The sequence below is a fragment of the Acomys russatus genome, chromosome 23 (genome assembly GCF_903995435.1).
Source record: "Acomys russatus chromosome 23, mAcoRus1.1, whole genome shotgun sequence".
Taxonomy (NCBI): Eukaryota; Metazoa; Chordata; class Mammalia; order Rodentia; family Muridae; genus Acomys; species Acomys russatus.
In genome coordinates this window covers 3,006,728-3,027,641 of record NC_067159.1, presented here as the reverse complement: position 1 = coordinate 3,027,641, position 20,914 = coordinate 3,006,728, and the positions used below count along the sequence as shown (strand labels likewise).

The window sequence follows — 20,914 nt, the reverse complement described above, 5'->3', positions numbered from 1 at the left end:
TTTCAATTACACTTAACACTGATGACCTTTCAATTGGTAGAACTTCAAGAAAAATGGCTGTGAAAGGGTCTCCAGGTGCAGAAAGGATTCTCCAGTGCCGAGAAACTGTATGCAAGTGAACATCTCTGCCAGATGTGGAGCCCACTAGGGCCATCTGGCAGAGATGTTCATTGGTAGATTTCTGAACAGAACCCTTCTGTTATCCCATAGCTGACCTCAGAACTAATCTATCCACTCCTCTCTGACTCAGAGTGGGTCTACTCACTCCTGTGTTTAGACTGTCCATCCTCCACTTCCCCCATTGTCCATATTGGGGCTGCACCAGGAGCCAAGTCCTCGGCCGTCTCAGTCTGGACAATGATAGCTAGGGTTCTAGAATTATTCCTTGGCTTGAAATTGATTCTTCCTTTTCTAGTAAGCTCCAGGCACAGGAAGGTCGAATCTTACCTTTCTTTCATTTTTCTCTCATCCTATGTACCCCCTATCACACACAGGTTTATGTTGCAGAATTTGGGGGTAATAGAGGAGCAAGCCAGACTGGATAAACATTCGGCAGGGATGAACCTTAAATCACAAACTAAACTTTGTTCATATACTCTCTTTCTGGCATTTCTTGCTTTGGGATAATATGGCTTCATGTTCTTAGCCCATGGTCATCTGCTCATAGCTTAAAGGTTCCAGAAAGACTCTTGTCAGTTCAAGACAAAATGCAGGATGAGAGTATCCCCAAAGTTGTTCCCCAACCATGTTTGGGGAACACACGTTCCCTAGCACGTGGATGGAGGGTCAGATTCATCAGGGGGTGCATTCTGTTTAGGACACAGCATGACAAGAAGGCATCTGGACGCCTACTGTGGGAGGGTTAGGGTAGGCACAGGGATCTCTTAACCATTTAAATTCGTTAGCAGATGTGGAGGTCTCATGCAAAGCAGTAACTGAAGATTATTACGGCATTCTGCATACTCAGTTGACTGTTACGGTTCTACCTAGAACCTTAAGTTGCATCATTATCTTTTTAAAGACAATGAAAAAAACACTGCAACAAAGCAATGTAGCTATTTACTAGTTCAAAATGTTTAAGGTAGTATCTTATTTCTCAATGATATCTTGATGTTAACATTCAAACATAACTGGTGTCCATTCTCTCTCTCAGTAGAAATTGGAGGTCAGGGGTAAAAGGCAAGGACAAGGTAGTGGACAGCTATACTTCGTATATTCTTATAGCGGATAATCTACATATTGTGTATAACTGCTCTGTGTGTGGTCTACTGTAAATCTTCCTGATAAAATTAAGGAGAGGAACAAGGAAGCAGGCTTGTTGAAGTTGTAACTAACTTCCTCCACTACGTGTTTTACAAGAAACTGGGTCTTTTTTGCCTCCTCTATTAGAATTCCTTCACTACTTTGCTCCTCAACTTACATGACTGATTCCAGAGATGGTGGGAGCTGCAGAGACAGGCAGAGAGACTGTATTGGGTCAGAAATTATTAATCACATTTATCTTCTTAAAAAAGGAGTCAACGGTACAAAGGGAGTAAGAAGAGAGGCGTATATGTGTGTTTGTGTGTGTAAAAATGCTACAAACTCAGTATATACATGTATGGAATAGATAAGTTTTATAAATTAATTTTTATGAAATCCCTAATTGTTAGTTAGCTATCATTCTACCAAACCTCCAAGTTGGCGCATGACACACAGGGATCTCCAAGCTACATTGATGTACCTTTTAAACAGAGAACCACGTGTGATGATAAGGGAACATTAGGGGACCCAGTTAATCCTGTTCTAAAATCTACACTAAATGGTTTATTCAAAAATATTAGGCACCATGTAATAACTATATTATTTATTCCCTCAAATGTAGGAAGCACATACACGCCCAACAATAGAGGAATAAATAAGGAAATCACAGGACAAGAAATAACAATAGATATGGATGATATGATAGTAACAAAATCATGATAAATTTTAACTTAAAAAAAAACCTGTTAAAATATTTTACCAAGATTCCAACTCTATAAAGGAATGGCTATATATCAAGAAGCAAAAGAGGAAGGATATGAAATATTACAATTATAGTAACAGCGATATGGTATTGTGATTGTCTTTCTGCCTTATATATTTGTTTGTGCCTCTTCACTCTGCCCCAGTTCTGCTCCTTACTGCCCCAGGCCATCTCCAGAGCCTCCAATGATCTGAAAATTGATGAATTAAGAATGTGTTTCTCCCGAGAGCTGTTAGAGCAGTGGCCCTCAGCCTTTATAAAGCTGTGACCCTTTGATACAGCTCCTCAGGTTGTGGTGACCACAACCACACAGTTATTTTCATTGCTACTTCATAACTATAGTTTTGCTGCTGCTCTGAATAATATTACATCTCTGTGATTTTCAATAGTGACCCATGTGACATGGTCATGTGACCCACAAACAGGTTATGACCAACAGGTTGAGAGGCGCTATGCTTAGTGTGGGGAAGAGAACTTGCTGCTCTCCCAGAGGACTTGGTCTTGGCTCCCATCACCAAAATGGGCAGATCACAGGTGCCTGTATAGAATTCCAGCTCCGGGGGATCAATGTTCACTTTTGGCCTCTGTAGGCACCAGCACACATACACATAAATTTATACAAATAAAAAAATTCCTGCTTAGGGATCTATTTGTTTCATTTGGTTAAATAGCACAATATCTAGAACCCCATACAATATTACTAGGAACAGGAGGTAATTGGTGAAGTTCCTAGTTCAGTAAATCAGAAAGTGGGAGTGTTTGTGTGTGTGGTGTGGGGAGGTGGGACGGGTCTGATATACGCCTCCTTCAGGATCGTTCATGCCTCAAAGAGACTTTTGCATCATGTAAGCTAATAACACTCTCCCTACCCACAGGGTCAGGGAGATGGCATCAGGGCTTACGGAATAGTCTCAGAAACTCTCGTTCCTCAAGAGACTGGGCTTGGGAAGGACTATAAATTAAGTCACGATTGCCCTTGGTACTAGTGATTGGCTAACTCAATGGTCTTCACTTTTGGTGAATTTTCTTCCTTTTCTTGACAATTGTCCCCACATTGAACCTCTGGAAGCCATATGAAAAGTAATTAGTTGGGGGGCAGATGGCTGTTGACAGTTTATGCAGCAAAGCCTTATGTCCTGAGGAAACATGACCAGATAGCAGTCTGCTGACTGAGAGCCCAGAGGCCATCTCAGAATTACCAAGACACACAGGCGAGGTGCTCCCAGAGCTCAGTGGCACACCTTTAATCTGCTGGCTGGGATCCGACTCCTAACTACTGAGAACACAGCTGTTGACCTTCAGGAATGTTTAATTTTCCACGACCCTTAGTCTCACCATCTGCAAATTGACAATGGTTCATTGAACTAATTGAATTAACCCACCTAAATATTAAATGATATAACACATCAGAATAGATAGGTAGCCAATAAGAGTAGCTAACTATTATTAATTGCTATTTTAAAAATGCCAGTGTATTTTTTTCCTCTACAAATTTTCTAGACGTCCATGAAAAGTTTTCATTAATAAAAATCAAAACAGTCAGCAAAGCACAGCTCTATTTTGTGGAGAGGCCAGCTGGGGAGTCATCTATTTCTCCTGGACTGTTGGGGTTCGGGGTGCCTCAGATCTTCCATTTGTGTTAGTTGTACCTTCATTTTGATAATCTGGCCTCAAAGAATTCCAGCCAGCTGGTGAGGCGAGCTCTTCCTTTCCTGGAACCACACGGGTCCCTCCAAACAGAGTCCCCGCTCTTCCTCTGTTTGACTTCTTAAAATAGTTTCTGAAGAATTTAACCACAACTGAATCAAACCTAACCAGCCTGTAATTTCCTGGTCTGTCCCAATGGTCTTTCCTTTAAAACAAAACACACGCACAAAATGGCATTTCACTGGCAGATTTCCAGCTTCTTGGGGTTTTGACTGGAGGAAGGTGGGGAATGTCTCTGGAAGCTTCTCTCCATTTCTCGCTGGGAGGATGCCCTGGCATGTGTGGGCCATCATGACTTGGTATCATCAATATTAAGCTGTTTTAATTTTTCTGGATACTGTTCACCCATAGATCTTTTGTCTGTCTTTTTCCCACTTTAGTGCATGTGAAAATAAGGCATCACACACTCAGTACATAAGCTACACACAGAAAGAGCTATTCTTTCATATAAAAGTATTTGCTATAAAATTCTAAGAAAATGTGAGCTGACTGAATTTATCCATGAAAGCACAATTAAAATATATTTGGATCTTCTCAGAAAGCCTTTACAAACACTCTAATATCAGTTCTGAAGCATGAAAGGCTCCATTTACATTGGTTAGTAATAATACAGATCAATGCTTTTTTTGTGATGTACTTGTAGCCATTTTCAACTTTTCTGAACATGAAATGTTTTCTTTTAATTGTTCAACCTAACTGATATTATTCACAATTAAGTAAGTGCTTATAATTAATATATGCCACAAAAGTTAGAGTTAATTAGAAGCAAAAGCGAGTGAAAGTAAAGTCATTCAATAGCTAAAATAAAATGTTCCAGAATAAAGCCCAGGAAAGAGATTTATTTTGGAGTTGTGATGAGTATAAGGAGAATGCGGGTATCCAGGAACACTGTGTCTACAGGTGTTTATCTTGGTGACTGTTCATTGAGCTGGTGAGTTAGTGACAGATGATAATGACAGGAATAAAACTGCAGAGGAGTTACTGAACTCAAAACTTATGACATAATAAATGGTTTAATTTACTGTTACTATGCAAGATAATCATATTGGGAAGTTCTGAAATATTAGAAATGTTTATGCAATAGGTCACATTGCTATTATGTTTCTTTATTGTTTATATCTATATTGATATAGCTGGAAGTTGTTATCAAAGTGTTCCCAGACAGATCAATGTTTTCAAACAGGTTCAACCTGTTTAGAATTAGAAGCTATAATTTGTATCCTAGAAATCTACATGCTAAAGGTTTTACATTTTTTTCTTCAAAGTACCTCTTGCTTATAGTTTTCATGATATTAATTATCTAGCAAGTTTTCTTTCAAGGCAGAAAGCAGAAGCACAGCTGGCATTCAGCTGTGGCACGTTCTTCACTTAACCAGGTCTGAAATATTTCTTTCCTATCTTTCACTTGAAACTATAATAGGCCACTTGTTTTTAAAGGAAATTTTGATTGAGGAAATAGGACCAAATATATCATGGCATATTACATCTGTTTCATGGGGGTAAAAAGACAAGAAACACCAAATTCTATTAGTTTTCTGTGCCCTCGTCCTTGCCTTAAGGTTTTCTTTAATTACTGCTATGGATGAGTCTCCTCCTCCTCCTTCCTCTTCTCTTCCTCTTCCTCCTCCTCCCCCTCCACTTCTTTCTCCCCCTCCCTCTCCCTTTCCCCCTCCTCCTTTCCTTCCCTCTCCTCCCAGTCCTCCTCCTCTTCCTCCTCTTCCTTTGCCTCCTCTTCCTCCTCCTCCTCCTCCTCCTCCTCCTCCTCCTCCTCCTCCTCCTCTTCTTCTTCTTCTTCTTCTTCTTCTTCTTCTTCTTCTTCTTCTTCTTCTTCAAAAGCATTCATTCTTTGGAAAGTTCGTTTCTAAAAATTAAACTCCTCCTCCTCCTCTTCTTCTTCAAAAGCATTCATTCTTTGAAAAGTTCATTTCCAAAAATTAAACACAGAAGACATAAAATATTCTTGGGGTTGGACAGATGCAAGCAATATACGAGAATTAGCACATGAAAGCAAATATCTCTGTAGATTCAATGGCAAGGTTGAAAAAGCTGAAGACTCGTTCCCTGTGTGTCAAGAAGCAGAGCCATTCTCCTAGGTTCAGCAGAGGAAGAAGACCCTCGTCCCCCCATTGGTAATACCCTTCCATTAACTATTGTAGACAATCTGTTGTACATGCTTACTTTGCTCTCAGCCAGACTTTGGCTGACAAGCATTAACCTGAATTGTTCCAACTAACCTCTCAGGCAGCTTTGCTGAAATGTACATAGATTACCTCACCCTGCAAACAACTCCTTTCATTTCTCATTTATGAGGAGGACTTTCTGGGGAGTTATCCGTTCCAATCAGTTTTCATCGATTGATTTAACACCTGCTCAGATGCTTTCAACTGAGACACAAAGGGCTGGTGCTCTGGAAACCACTGATAATATGCACATTAAATTGCATTGTGTAACTGTGGGTTCTTAATTGCTCAGAGTTCTCTTTACTGTGTTTGGTGGTTTTTTTCCCCCTTCTTCAATATCTAAAGTTCAAGCTGTGCCTTGTTACACTCAAAATTTCAACAAGGAAATCCAGGCTCTTTCCACGGCATCAGAACCTCCCAGCCATGTTAATATATGTTCACAATTCACAGAAATCATAAGCAAAAGAACAATGCAACAAGCAGAAGGACATATTTTATGTCATTTCATGCATTTAAAAAGTTCTTGAGTACCTAGGATGTTCTATTTTTATTTGAAGATTGCTTACTAAACTCTGAAAGTATTGTAGTAAACAATTACTGAGCTATAGTAGGTGACAAATAAGTAAAGTACATGCTTCGGCACTCTGTTCATATGTGGGCATTTTACTGAACTCACAGTTCACTTGTAAAATTCAAGTTCTCCTGTGACATAGGTGTTTAAACACACAGGATAGTTAAAGTAGTTTTAAATTGTCTAAATTTTATTCTGCTAACTCTTAACTTCCCTGAGTGTTTCTTAGGGTACAAATCTATGACCCATGATAGAAGGCATTTAAGTCATAACATCAACCATTTCTGTGAATAGAATTTTCCTGGGTACAGAGTGTGCCACCTAATAAGATGCTATAAGGGGTTCTCTTAGGAAAGCACAGAGCTTACATTGCAAGGACAAAGTGATGATGTCATTGCCATCATCATCTCGATAGCCACCACAACTGTCCATTCAGAAGTTCAATCAAATAGGACACCTAGATCTAAGGTTCTTGGAAAGGCGAGGAAGGCATAATGGGATATATTTACCTTTTCTCCTTCCACTAGTTGGTTTTTGTTATTTCTACCTAAGGTCACAAAGAACTCACACTCAATCCATCCCACATATGCATACACACACGCGCACGCGCACACACACATATACACACACACCCCACAAACATATAGGAGTGTTTGAAATAAATATCTCAGCATGATTTGAAAACTAAGGAAAGCATTTCTCATTCAAAGTAATGATCATAACAAGCGGTGTTGAGTTGGTCATCTCTTTACTGACAACATTTTAAAATATTTTTTTTCAGATGCAAATGTGAACTTAAAAAGCATGCTGATTGAGTTCCACTGGCAAAGTAAAGGAAAAGTTCCTCATGTGGAAAAAAAATGACCAGACAGAAGATTTGTAAATGGGAACACTGGGTGGCTACTTAAACTGTCACTTAGCTATGGAAATATAGCTGTGCTTACCATGCTAATAAACACACTGAGTGAATATCACAGATAACTTAAATAGTTAAATCCTAACTTGAGGATTCTTTCCCTCTCATTTTTTATATTTACTTGTCGTGACTCATTGTCTCTTTATTGGGCCCCATCATTGCTACAATATTAATAAAGATTCTACCATAAAACCACCTTGATTACATGCCCTGGATATTACCATTTTCATAAATGAGGGGACTTTATCGATGTATTTGCCACAATTCTGCAAACATACCCATGAGTAGCTCCTTCCCTAAGGAGCAGAGGTATCTTTCAGGTTTGCTGGACCACACTCTACAGTGGCTTTAACTGTATCCCACCCACTATTTGCTGAGCTCTGAGGGACCCATGTGTTGTATGGTACCTTTTTTTCACTTTCTCGTCTCTGCTGGTCCTTTAATTTGATCTGGAGAATTTGAAATTTCAAGAGTTTCCCTATCAGTGGTAAGGTTAGTTTCTCTCCACTATCCATGATTGCTCTCGCTGCCAGCAACACCTGTAAAGGAACACAATGATCAGGAAAGGTGACATTTTATAATCTCTGATACAGTCTGTTGGTGATGCTTTATGTTTTGTGATGGTTGTCTTAATGCAAAGACAGGCCATCACTGCAAAATATGTCCATGGGAAACGTGCCCGGGACCATTGAGACTGGGTCATTGCACTATCAGTATCATCACCAGCAAGGTGGCAGGCGCTTGGTACAGTGGTGTCAGACTCCCAGAACATTAGACCCAGGCAGAGTCCCATTTGGGATGACTGGTAGGCCGCTTTCACACTACAGAAAGTCTGGTGGTGTTTGGCATAGCTGCTAGTTCAAGCTGTCAAACTTTGCCTTACTAGGATGTCATAACTGCATCGAGCTTTATAATGGTGGAAACGACTGTGTTAGCAGCCCCGTATTTCTTGGTGACCAAATTCAAGTGAAAGATAAAAGCTGTTTGACACAGGGGCACCATACAAATGTTGCCCCCCTTGAAGTTTTATGCTGATCCTGTTGGTATGTGGACTAATTGGGGTGAAATGAGGTTATTGAGTTTTCTTTGGGTGACGACAGGCACTGGGAACATACAGCTGTATTGTCCAGATGTGTGGCACTGACAGCCTATTTTATGGCTGTGTTTTTTACAGCTTGTTTCCCCTAAATTTCACACAACTCTCACATCTGGGCCCTTTTCCTTGGAGCCCTATAACCACTTTATTTACTGCAAAAAATCATGTAAAATATACCATAAAAGTTGTTATGTGTCTCCCTAATAAAGTCCACTTCTGCCTGAAGGATTGTCACAGAAGCAATCTAGTTAAGATTTTTTTCAACTTTCTTTCTTTCTTCCTTTTTTTTTTAAAGGAGCATCATATTTATTTATAACCTCAGGATGAATTAGGTGTTGCTAAAATGTCCTGACATGTGGCTTTTCTTCCCCCACCCCTTGGAGCAATCACTCCTCTGGTGCATATGGTGTCAATTTCAGGCCCTCCATCTCAGACAATGACCGTGTGCACCGCTCCTCTGGAGCTGTGTCTTGTCTGAGGCTCACACTAGTTCTTGGGTCAGGGTTTCCAGTCTCTGACTTTCCCCTTTGCCAAGGGAAATAGCTTGAAGAAAGGGAGGTACATATTTTGCTTCAAACTGGAGAAGGCCCTGTGGATCTTCATGTGCCAAAATGTAATTGGACCTTGTAGAGACTACAGAGGTTCTGACTCTGCACTGCAGAATGAGAAGCCCAGGAAGAGGATGTCTTCAAAGCTTCCCTTTCCAAAAGCCAAGGAAACAAACCAGAGACCCAAAGGCTGTGTGCGTGTGTGCGCTTGTGTGTGTGTGTGCATGTGTAGGTGCATGCGTACCTGTGTATGTGTGTGCATGTGTGTGTGCATGTGTGCGTGTGCATGTGTGCATGTGTGTGTGCATGTGTGCATGTGTGTGTGTGCATGCCTGTGTGTTTGTGTGTGTGTGCGCATGCACACATGAGACAGAGAGAGAGAGAGAGAGAGAGAGAGAGAGAGAGAGAGAGAGAGAGGTGTTTGCTGGTTGCTTTTTATGGCAGGCTCTGTCCTGCTGGCACAAATTATGGTCATGATGGCTGTGATTTTTAGGGATCAAGAGAACAGACAGGACTCCCACAGACCCTCTCTGTTTAACGATGCCCAGATTCAGGATGTTCTGGGGTCCTAAGGAGATTGTTGCTCAGGCACTTGCTATCAAATGAAGCTGTGTGGCTGGGCCCAGCCCCAAGGGTGGGTGTTAATATTTGGTTTGAAATGTCATTTCTCAATAGCAGCTGAATAGTGTGTTGACAATCAGGCTGCTTTGTGACATCTGGTCCCCAATATTCAAATTTGGGGTTTTAAAGCTCATAGCAGCCTGGCATGGAGCATTCCCGTAGAGTATAAAGATCATGACAGTGTTGAAAGGTGTCAGCGCTGAAGTGGGCTACCCAGAGTGGCAGCAGAGTCCTTTCCCTGGTGATCGGTGAAGACAGGGTCTCACCTGTGCCCAGAAAGGTTTGGATGAGGTCGGCCTAGTGCCGCAGTAATGGATGGGATGTATCTGGAAGTGCTTTCTAGCATCTTGACTCCAGGGTCCATGAACATTACCTCACTGGGCTAAAATGTACTAGAAGCACAACCAAAGGTTCCCAGAGAGAAGTATTTTACAGGCCATAAAAGTTAGTTTGAGTGTCTGAAACCTGTAGAGTTCTGGGCTTCAATAAAAACCAGGCATAGCATCAAAGTAGCATCGGTGGGAAGATGGGAAACGTCACTGGGACAGCAGACACCTGGCACTCCGTGAGCTGTGGATGCGAAGTGGGTACAGTGGACGGTGATGTAGCCCTGTGGAATGCCTCCTCCAGGCTGGCCCTGACAGGCCATGTGGAAACCACTTGGTGCCAGACATGCCTATTGACAGCTCAGCCTGTGTGTGGCACCATCAGCAACAGGAAAGCCGGGACTTTCTGGGCTTTCCCTGAAGTGATGTTTGACTCCAGATTTAGCTCTTTGGAAGGGCCTTAGGATAGTGAGTGAAATTAGGGAAAACAAGTCTGTACCAACTTAGAATTTGAGACCGAACCCTTTCTTGTGGCATGTCGGCCATCCCCAGGAGAGGCAGCAGAGAAAGAGCTTTACAAGCGAGTCTCTGCCAGCAGGTCTTGCTTTTCATACTGTTGCTTGCAGATGTAGAGTTGGGAGCCAGGACTGTGGTTTCAGATAAAAAAGGAATCCTCAGAGGACTTTTGTGTGAAGGATGCCTTTTAGTCAATCTGAAAAGGGGGATTTAAGAGAGGACTCTCTTTTCACAAAACAGTTCAGAAAGGCTTTGTTTCCCTGTCTTGTGTGTGCCAATTAAGGAAAAATAATCAAGCGTGTACCTTTTAGTATTCTAAAGGCTGTTTTTCTGGGAGCTAAGGTCAATACATGAACACACATCTGGAGATGTGTATATCTTGTATGCATTTCAGTCTGGGTGGCCTCCCTCTCTCTGTGCGTATTTGAATGAGCATGTGTATGTGAGAGCAAGGTAAGAAGGGCTCTAAGTATTGAAAGACTCGACAGAACACAGAAAAAGGAAGCTGGCAGCAATTAGACAAGAATCTAAGCTTCCAAAATTAGTCAGAAAAAATTTTGTCATATATGGATTTGAATCTAGGCATTTGTCAGGTCAAAGGACCAAATAAATGCGTCCGGCTGCAGTCAGAAGCTCAACATGACTCAGAGGGGAGAATGGGACTCATCAAAAAGGTGAAAACTGATGGGGTGAATCCTGGGGAGCTTTGTAGGTCAGGGCTGCGGGTGGAAGAACCTGGCCACACGAGAAGGCTGTGGGTGGAATGACTGGATATAACCTATGCTGGGAAAGGTCGCAGTAGAAGACCGCCAAGCACTACAGAGGGGGGTGGGACGTGTTTACTGTGTGAAGAGTGCTTTCAAAGTGTTGGATGGATGCCCTTTCTTTTAGGATATATTATGATTCTGAGCATGCTGGGCAAAAACATGTGCCTCTGCATCACTGCTCACCGCGACTCTGTCGTATTTTCCACCTAGTGATTTGAGACAACAAAAATAAAACAGAGAAGCTAAACCTTTCTCTTGTCTGGGCATCAATCAGGCTCACCCACAGATACCAGTCCTCACTGCAACCACTCCTCCTCTTCGTAGGACCTTCTCACGGGCATCTGCCTTCTCGGTGCTTATAATTGGTTCATACATTCCCATGGGAAACAGATGGACATTCCCATGGGAACCAGATGGATGGATGGATGGATGGATGGATGGATGGATGGATGGATGGAAAACCGTGAGGTTTTTGCCTGATTTCCCAGTGTGCTTAGAACATGGGACAGCTTGGTCACTGTATAACATGCACACGTGATCTCAAGTGACTTCTGAGGATGTGTAGAGATTTTAGATCTGCATTTATCTTGCTTGGACCAGAATTTTAAGGCAAGTTGTGGAGCAGAGGGCAAGGAGTAGCTGTGTGAGGTGGGGTGGAAGGGGGAGCAGGGCCAGGCCAGGGAAGCCATTTCTTTCAGAAGCTTTGCAGGGAATTTTTCTTTGTTTTGACATTTTTCCTTGTGTCCTATGAAATTCTGATGTAACTGTGGCAACTTATAAAGCATAGCTTTATATTTACTCCCCTTTCTTGGGTAGATGACTTAGGATTGTTTGACTAGTCCAGCACACAAGGGAAGAATAAGACAGATGTGCCCAAACTAGCACAGAGCAGAGTGAACAGGCTTCAGAACACAGAGGATCTAATGCACGCATGTATAATTTTTACCATCACCTTCTTTGCATAATTCACTTTCTTGGTGTGTGGTTGACTCAAGTGCTGAAGAATAATGCCATCCATTTCCAAGGTAAAAACATCTCAACAGTAGAGGAGGTTGTGCAGTGAAAAGAGACTATTTCCCCAACCCAGACCTCTTTCTAGAGCTAGCCACTGTAAGCCAATCCATAAGCAACCTTCCACAATCTCCTATACATACATACATACATACATACATACACACACACGTATACATATATAGACATGTACACATAAACATTCCTATAGCTATACATATGTACCTTCATGTTTAATACAACCATGCTAGTTGTAAGAGTAAATGATTGTAGCTTGTGTTTATATGTAAAAACATCTGGGACAATTTGCTGTATTGACGCATTTTGTTTATGTATGTATTTTTTTTAACAGACAGTAGTTTCTTGTATGTGTGTTTGGTCATTTAATTAGGTGGGAATGCAGGCTATTTTTCACATTAAGTGTCTATGTATTCTTTTCTTTGATATGGAGAAGTTTACTGTAGTGGTAGGTGTACTCCAGAGGGAGGGAGGGAGGGAGGGAGGGAGAGAGAGAGAGAGAGAGAGAGAGAGAGAGAGAGAGAGAGAGAGAGAGAGAGAGAGAGAGAGAGAGAGAGAGAGAGAGAGAGAGAGAGAGAGAGAGCTATGTATTCTTAGTAATAGTATTTTTGCTCCTAGCAACATTTCATGGGTGGGTCTGTTGTTAACCATCACCAACATTGGACATTCTTCAACTTATATCTTTGTCTATATCAATAGTAGCAGTTTTTATTTGGAGATGGATGGAATAATTGAAACGTTCATCTGTACTGTAAGAAATGACTTTGGACTATGATGTTTAATGATTAGTTAGATATTATAGCAAGTCAAAGGAATTGAAAACTTGGATTTAATTTTAATTGGGTAAAATTAGCATGTAAGCCGCCACATATTTTGATCAGGGTGGGATTACGAAAGGAAAAGTGAGGAAAAGTTAATCACCATTTAAATTGTGTTCATGTAATCGTCTGGGTCTTTTCCTTTTATACTCAGAAAAGATAACTGTTCAGCCAGCGCCATCAGTGTAAGCAATGGCTACACACCTGTGTCAGTACCAGTTTCTGCTCAGGTTCAGTGTGCTGAGGGCTCAGCATTGGGAATCTGTGGCGGCTAGGCTGAGATCTCTGTTTCTGGGTACTTAGGAAATTTATTCCTGTATGAAGATAAACAGTGCTGGTGTGAAGCAAAGCATTAAAGGTTCTCAGTTCACGCCTGCGCTCTTTCCGTTGCCTTTCTCCCCTCAGGTATGCTTTCTCAATACCTGGTGCCTCTTATAATCTAACACTTAGGAAACAGGAGAGGTTTAACTTGGCAACTCACTTTGAATTTCATTTTACTTGTATGGAGGGGTTGGCTGTGTTTGGCGACTGAGTGCTTCAGTACAGAATGTAGGAAAAGCTTTCCAAGCAGTGAATGGTGGTTATGTCTCGGCTGGGTTTAAGGGCAGGGGGTGGCTCTTCTTTTAAACTCAAAAGACCTGCATGCCCAAGGCTAGCAGTGAACGGTAACCTGGTCTCATTGCTTGTGCTGCTTGGAACAGCTGTTTCCCCGCCTAGGGTTTCAGTGGCCTAGGAACAGGCCACACAGGAGCAATCTCCTAGGCAAGATAAGAAAGTCCTTTCCTTCTGGCTAGAATGAAAAGTGTCCTCCCTCGGTAATGTATTTGAACACTTGGTCCACACTTGTGATGGTGCTTGCAAGGTTATAGAACCTTCTGGAGGAGGTAGAACCTGGATGGAGGACGTACAGTACTGCCAGTAGGCTTTCGGGGTTCACAGCTTCACTCCACTTTCTGCTCTTTTATTTCCATGTATAGATGACAAATAATCAGCCAGCCTCCTGCTCTTGCTGCCGTGCCTCTGGCCATGCATGCTATCCCCACCAGCATGAACTCCCCCCCCCCTGCCCGTGGAACAAGAAGGCAAAATGAGCTCTTCCTTGAATAACTGATATATCCTCTAGCCAGGGTGAGAGTGGCGCAGCAATGGGGGAATGTGGGTGGGTGTGGACAAGGGTGAGACAGAAACTGTAGGAGAGAAAATAGTGGGAGGCAGAGTGGCATGTGCCTAGAATCTGGCTATGCATGCATTCGTGTGACCTGTGGAGGTGTGTGTTGTGACTTTTATTGGGTACATATGTACATGTGCAGTTACACAATGTGTGTGTGTCAAACAAAATTGGGAGGTAATTGCATTTCTAAAATTCTCTCTATCTATCTATCTATCTATCTATCTATATATATTTAAATTTGCATTTGTGCTACTGAAGTAATTAAAAGAATAACAACAACACTTTCTATAGGTAGCTTAAAATGAATATGTGTGATGATCCATCATCTTGATTTATAGTCAGATAAGGTGGTATGTTTATCAGTTTAAGATTCATCAGATTAATTATGTATGATTTATTCATCGTGTCCTGCAACTCTATGTCTTACTTCAAAGAGTATTAGAGGCAGTGTGACTATTTACTTCTGTAATCTGCTTTTATATTTGTTATATATGTGCTCATAATATTTAAAAGTCAGAGGAATTATTTGCCTCAGTGTGTGTATCTATGTGCACAGAAAATGTCAAGTTTTTAGAGTCAAATGTTGCTGTGGGCCTGATTCTATAAACGTGATGAAAAGGATGCCAGAACAGGTAGCCTGCAAACATTTGTAAAGGACCGCTAACATTCAGGTGTGCTCATATAAAAAAGGTTCTTGCTGGGAACTATGCCTTCTTTGGTGTCAGGCATGATCAGCTTGTAGCTGAAACTATTTAACTATTTGCCTGCAATGTGACTTAAAGGTACATGTAAGGACACTGCAGTCTCCCCAAATATCACCAAGTAGCTTCAGAGTAAAAGAAAAAAAATTCAACTCCAAACTTCTCACTGGTGGCACTATTGATGTTTTGAGCCAGTGACCCCTTGTTGTGGACATTTTTCCTGAGAATTACAGGGTACTTCTTGCACCTATGGTTTCTACCTAGTTGTGACAGTCAATAGCCCCTGACATTTCCAAAATGGGATCTTGGGGGGCCTGGGGTTTGCCCCTTATTAAGAAAGGCTTACAGGAAGTGAATCCTGAGCAGTGCTGTTCTCGTGTCAGTATCGGGGTGTAAAGGATGGACTCCCATAAGGACGAAGCGAGGCGAGTGACATGTTCGAAGCTGGCTCTCAGTGGTGTCCAAGCATGGTGTGTGGGTTGAAACCTCCCAAGATGCTCTTGGGAGAGAAGAAAAGGCAGCAGCTGAGGGGGCAAGGCTTATTATCAGCTGGCTGGAGCCCGGCTGCTCATGTCATTCAACCCTTTGTCTAACCCCACTCGCACACAGACACACACACACACACACACACACACACACAGACACACACACACATACACACACACACACACACACAGAGAGAGAGCAGTGGTCAGAGAACCTTAGAAGCAGAAATCCTGCTTGACTTGATGATGTCTATAAGGCAAGAGAGGCAGTCTACAGAAATTTCTCTAGCCTCAAGGCCTCCTTCTGGCTCCCTCTGCTCTCTCCCTTCATCCCTGCTGCATTTATTGAGTGCTGACTGCATTCCAGGCTTTGCCTTGCTAGTTCTGCCATGCATCTAGCCTGTCCAGGTCACGTTCTTTAGGTAATGAATAATTTCCAATGAAGCATAATTGGAAAAGCAGCTGGAAGGATAAAGACGGCGGTGGGAGCGAGCAATAGAGATGGCGGGGGGCGGGGGGGAAGAGGAAAGGAAAGAGAACAGGAATGCCCGAAACACATTTCCTCACTCCAAGAAGAGGGAAAGAAAACAATCAAGCAATATTAAAGCGTCTATCTATAAATTCAAAGGTGACAGGGAAGGTAGGTTCTGTAGATCATAATGTCTGCCCGACACAAATGAGATGTCATGGAAGTGTTCAGGCCACAGCCTGGTGAGAAGTTCGTAATGATGTTAAGTGCCCGGCGCAGTGACTCCTGGATCACTTTCAGATGTCCGTAATTAAACTGGTATCCATCTCTTCACAGTGTTAGGACTGTGAAGTAATTGCAGTCAGTGGACCCTTTACATCTGCGCTGAAATGAAATAATATTTGGCAGTAACAGGTACTCACTGAAACTAAATAAACAATTCCTTTCAAGACTGTATAAGAGTTAGTAACGTAATGATATTTGACAGGGATTAAGACCTCTTTGGGGCTGGAAGGAAGTTTCAGAAAGCAGAAATAACAAATACGTGGAAGGTAGAACTGATTCTCGCTTTAACAGACGTGTATAATTTGAACTGTAATGAATCTCCCTAGAGAGCTTCGTAGTTTCAACATCTAACAGATACGGCCCATGTCAAAAAGCACAGGTCTCCTTGAGAAGCGCTTGTTGGGCTTACTCTAAGATTAAGAGAAACTGTCCATTAAGGCACATTTTGTGCTCATGTACAACGCCGTATGATGGCAGAAACTGAAAGAACAGAGTACAGAGTGGAAAGGCAAACACTTGAACACTTGGTGTGTAGATGCATTATCAACACAGCAATCTATTAGCATGATGCTTATTTATTAAAATTTATTTGTTTTATATGTGTGTGTGTGTGTTTATGTGCACCCCATGCATTCAAGCACCCACAGAGGCCAGAAGAGGGTGTCGGGTCCCTTGGAACTGGAGGTACTGGCAGTTGTGAGCTGGTTGTTGTGTATGTTGGGGACTGAATCTATAGCCCCTGCAAGAGCCGTGGCACAGTTATGCTCTCTTTTACTGTGATAAAACTAACTTGGGGAGGAAAGGGTTTGTTTTAGCTTATAATTTGAAGACCACGTTCTATCACCATGAGATGCCAAAGCAGAAACTGGAATGGAAGCACTAGTTTGTTCCTCATGGACTGCCCAGTCTGCTTTTTTCTATAACTCAGGGCTGCCTGACTAGCCCTTACAGGCAATCTGATGGAGGCAGTTCTCAACTGAGATTTTTCTTCCAGGATACCTTTTAGCTTGTGTTAACAAAACCAACCAGGACAAGGAGTAACTGATTTTAACTGCGGATCCATCTTTACAAAACACACACACACGCACACACACACACACACACCTGCGTGCGCAGGTGCCCCACGTTCTTGGGATGAATTACAGCAGACTGTTTTCTAAAGAGCAGTATCCTATTCCCCAGCCCAGAACAGCCTCCAGCCAGCAGCCTGTGTCTGAATGAGGGTTCCTTCTGAGACCTGCCCCTGGCTTCAAGTGGGTGGTTCCTATTGTTTTCTTCTCCTGGAACGTTTTACTATTTGTACTTCCTTCTTGCTGTCCAGGTCTCAGAACCCTCATGCTTGTCCCCTCTCCTGTTTGAGCCATTCCTTTCCTAGATTACCACACAGACTCCAAATTTTACCTTCCCAACTGTGACATCACTGTTCACTCTACTAATTTAAACTCCTTTCACATCCCACTCTCACTCAGTCTTCTCCATGCCATTTGTCTCTTCCATGGCCACTCCTCCACAATGAAGTCATAAGCCCCAGGGCAGCATTGACTTTTCTCTGTTACTTTTTCCACCAATAAAAATCCAAAGCTGTGAGGGGAGTAAGGGGAAAATGGGAGGGAGGGAGGAATGGGAGGATACAATGGATGGGATAACCATTGAGATGTAACAAGAATAAATTAATAAAATAAAATAAAATAAATGAATAAAGCTAAAAAAACAAAACAAAACCGCATAGGGGAGGAAAGAAAAAAAATCCAAAGCTGGGAGTGGTAGATGGTTAGTCAATAATTGTCAAGTGACTCAAATGGGTTTGTGTCTCCCCTCTTGGCTTTTCCAGTTGGCCCGCGGTTAACAGGGGTTCTCTGGAAACGATACTGTTGTACTGTCCTCGTCCATCCAGAGCCTTGTCCTATCGTTGAACTATCCGCATGGTGCAGTCCTGGCCAGGTTCCATTTCACCATCCAGCTGTCAACACGGAGATACTCTATGTAATGCATTAACATGGTCTAAAAGATCAATCTGTCATCACTTGGACTTTTTCAGATCACCCATGTGTCCACATATCCAGAGGCATTCCCAATTCTGTGGATTAGGAGACAAAAGAAGCTCTGAGCACAGTGGGAGCTCAGGTGGTACCCAGCACTGGAGTCTGGACTGGAATCAGCATTTCTAATCGGTCCTCCAGGCGATGCTCAAGGGCGCTGCATCAGAGCGGCTGGCTGGCAGCAGGAGGCTCGCACCCAAGAGAATGCCACACTTCCTCTAAGAGCCTGAGATTGCTATCCAGGGTCCCATTGATGCAGGCCTCATTTGCAGTATTTCTCTTGTGTCCTCTCCTGCATCTGAAATCTCAGATGTTCTGTGGGTCTGCTCCTCTTGGAAGTATGAGTCGGGCCTAGATATCCTTTTTGTATTTCTCATCGCACCTGAAATCTGTTTTGAAATTACTTAAAGCAAATATTCTCCGTCCGGAATTCCACCATTTGGTGGGCCCTCCATTACCTCAGAGAGTCTGAGAACAAAATCACAGCCTAATAAATTCCATACTTACAAAGCATGGCCAACAAAAATATGATTGCATATCCAATGGAATGATACTTTGCTTATCAATTGAGGATTAAAAATTTAATGTTCAAGAGGGGCGTGGCTAAGTTGGAGCTATTAGAAAGAGCGGGAATTGGCTCAAATTGCCTCTGATGCATTTGGACAAGAGCTTAGAAAAGAGTTATAGACCTTGACCCGGAAATTCCAGTTCATGAGAGTTCGCATAAGGAAACGATCACAAGTATTGGTAAACAGCATAAATTTAGCAGAGATGAGCTAAGAGGAGCCAAATACATTATTGCATAGGAACATATTTCCCATCACACACCCTGAATATGGATTTAGACAACACTAGCATCGTAATGTGTGGAAGAAATACAAAACATAATTTCCACTTCGTAAGAAGGGGTACAAGAATCCAAGTGGTAGACTATTCCACAGGTATATTTGAGTATCTCTCAGTACACAGCTTATACATTCCAAATGTTTATAATTTCTGTAAATAAAATATATTGCTATTATATTAAAACCACTTGCTACTTACACAACAACCAAAATAATACACAGCATTTAACCGCTGTTGATGGATGGTGCCACCCTTCTAACCTCCCACAGAACTCCTGCACAGAACTTCCATCCAGTTTCTATGCCCATCTGGGCTTTTCCCTGCTCCTAGTTCTCTGTGCTCCTCAGGCCTAAATAGTGAGCTGCACATAAATCACCACAGCATGGCAGAACTCCTTTGTGACCCAGCCTGGACCCACCCACCCAGCTTTCACTGGCTGTGCCTTTCACTTTCCCTCCTTCAGTGCTAAGAAACCACAGTGTTTGGAATACCACGGTCTGCTTGCTCAATTCCTTGCTAGTATTACTTCATAAATTGCCCACCTCATTTTCAAGACATTTTTAAAAACCCTTTCTGCCAAAACTTAGGAAAAACATAGGCATTGCTTTGTGTGTTCACTATGCCACTTACAATTTCTTGGTTATCATATGGTGAAGAGGTCATTCGTTTCTACCTCTTTTTCATTAGATTAAAAGGAACTTGATGGCTGGCATTAGCTTTGTGATGACACATACTAAGCAAACAACAAAATAAACAACCAATAAAATGCTTACTGGGTAAAAAATATATGGCATAAGCATCTCATGGAGATGCTCAGCAACTGCACCCCTTGTAAGAGGGCACCCTTTGCCAGGTGTGGGCTGATATGCAGCCAACCCTGCTCTCCCATGTCAGCATTGCAGGAGGACCAGCATTGCGGGAGGACCAGCATTGCGGGAGAACCAGGATTGTGGGAGGACCAGCATTGCGGGAGGACCAGCGTAGCAAGCTGGGCTGCTTCACTAGTTCATCATGGCTCTCTCTCAGAGCTCAGAAGGTCAGAGCTGGAGCTGCTATAAGTCACAAGTTTTCTGCCTTTCCTCTTGCCCTCTGCGCCTTCCCCCCACCCCCTTTTCTGAAGCTCCTCGGTTCACTTAACACTTGCCATGTTTCCTGAACAAGTTGTTGAAGGCTTGGCAGTGGTGATGTTAACCTGACTGGAGTTCTTGGCTTCAGTGGTGACAGTTTAAATTCCTACAACTTAAACCACACGCAGGCCCTGAACTGGAAGCACTGTGCTTGTGAATGCATCTTTGTCCGATGGGGTGGAAACTATGGCTGTTTCTTCAGGCTGGGGATATGACGTTACTCAACACAGACCGTGATGCTTAGGGCACAGTTGCCTTTTGCAACGACTTCTATTTTGTCAATGCCTATTCACTGGTGCCGTATTTACTGCTTGTGATATTGCTGCAAGTCCTGGGAGTGGAACAGTACTTATGTATCCATGCTTTCTAGCAAATCCTGTGCAGCTTTTGAGTATAACTGCTTTAGTTTTAAATAATTATTGTTTTTAGAAAAAGAGTGGTGTAGTGGCACATGCTTTTAATTCCAACACTTGTGAGGCATTGATTTCTATGAGTTCAAGACTAGCCTGGTCTATCAAGTGAGTTTCAGAGCAGCCAGGACTACATAGCATGGCAAGACCCTTCCCCCTAAACAAATAAACAAACAATAAACAGAATAAACTAACACTCCACACATGTTTTGTAGCCCAACATGATGATCTAGGTTCTGTGCTTGGCTGCAGAGGTAAGCAGGTGTGTTTTGAGAGAGGCC

The 20,914-nt window shown here is 42.4% G+C and overlaps 1 protein-coding gene across 1 annotated transcript in view; it reads right to left on the bottom strand.

Moving 5' to 3' along the window:
* Nucleotides 1-20,914, bottom strand: part of Spag17 (sperm associated antigen 17) — a 205,773-nt gene that overhangs the window by 129,433 nt on the left and 55,426 nt on the right. The window contains exon 4 of the mRNA XM_051165866.1: nucleotides 7,787-7,918. Coding sequence (XP_051021823.1) covers nucleotides 7,787-7,918 — 132 coding nt within the window. The remainder of the gene's footprint in view (nucleotides 1-7,786; nucleotides 7,919-20,914) is intronic.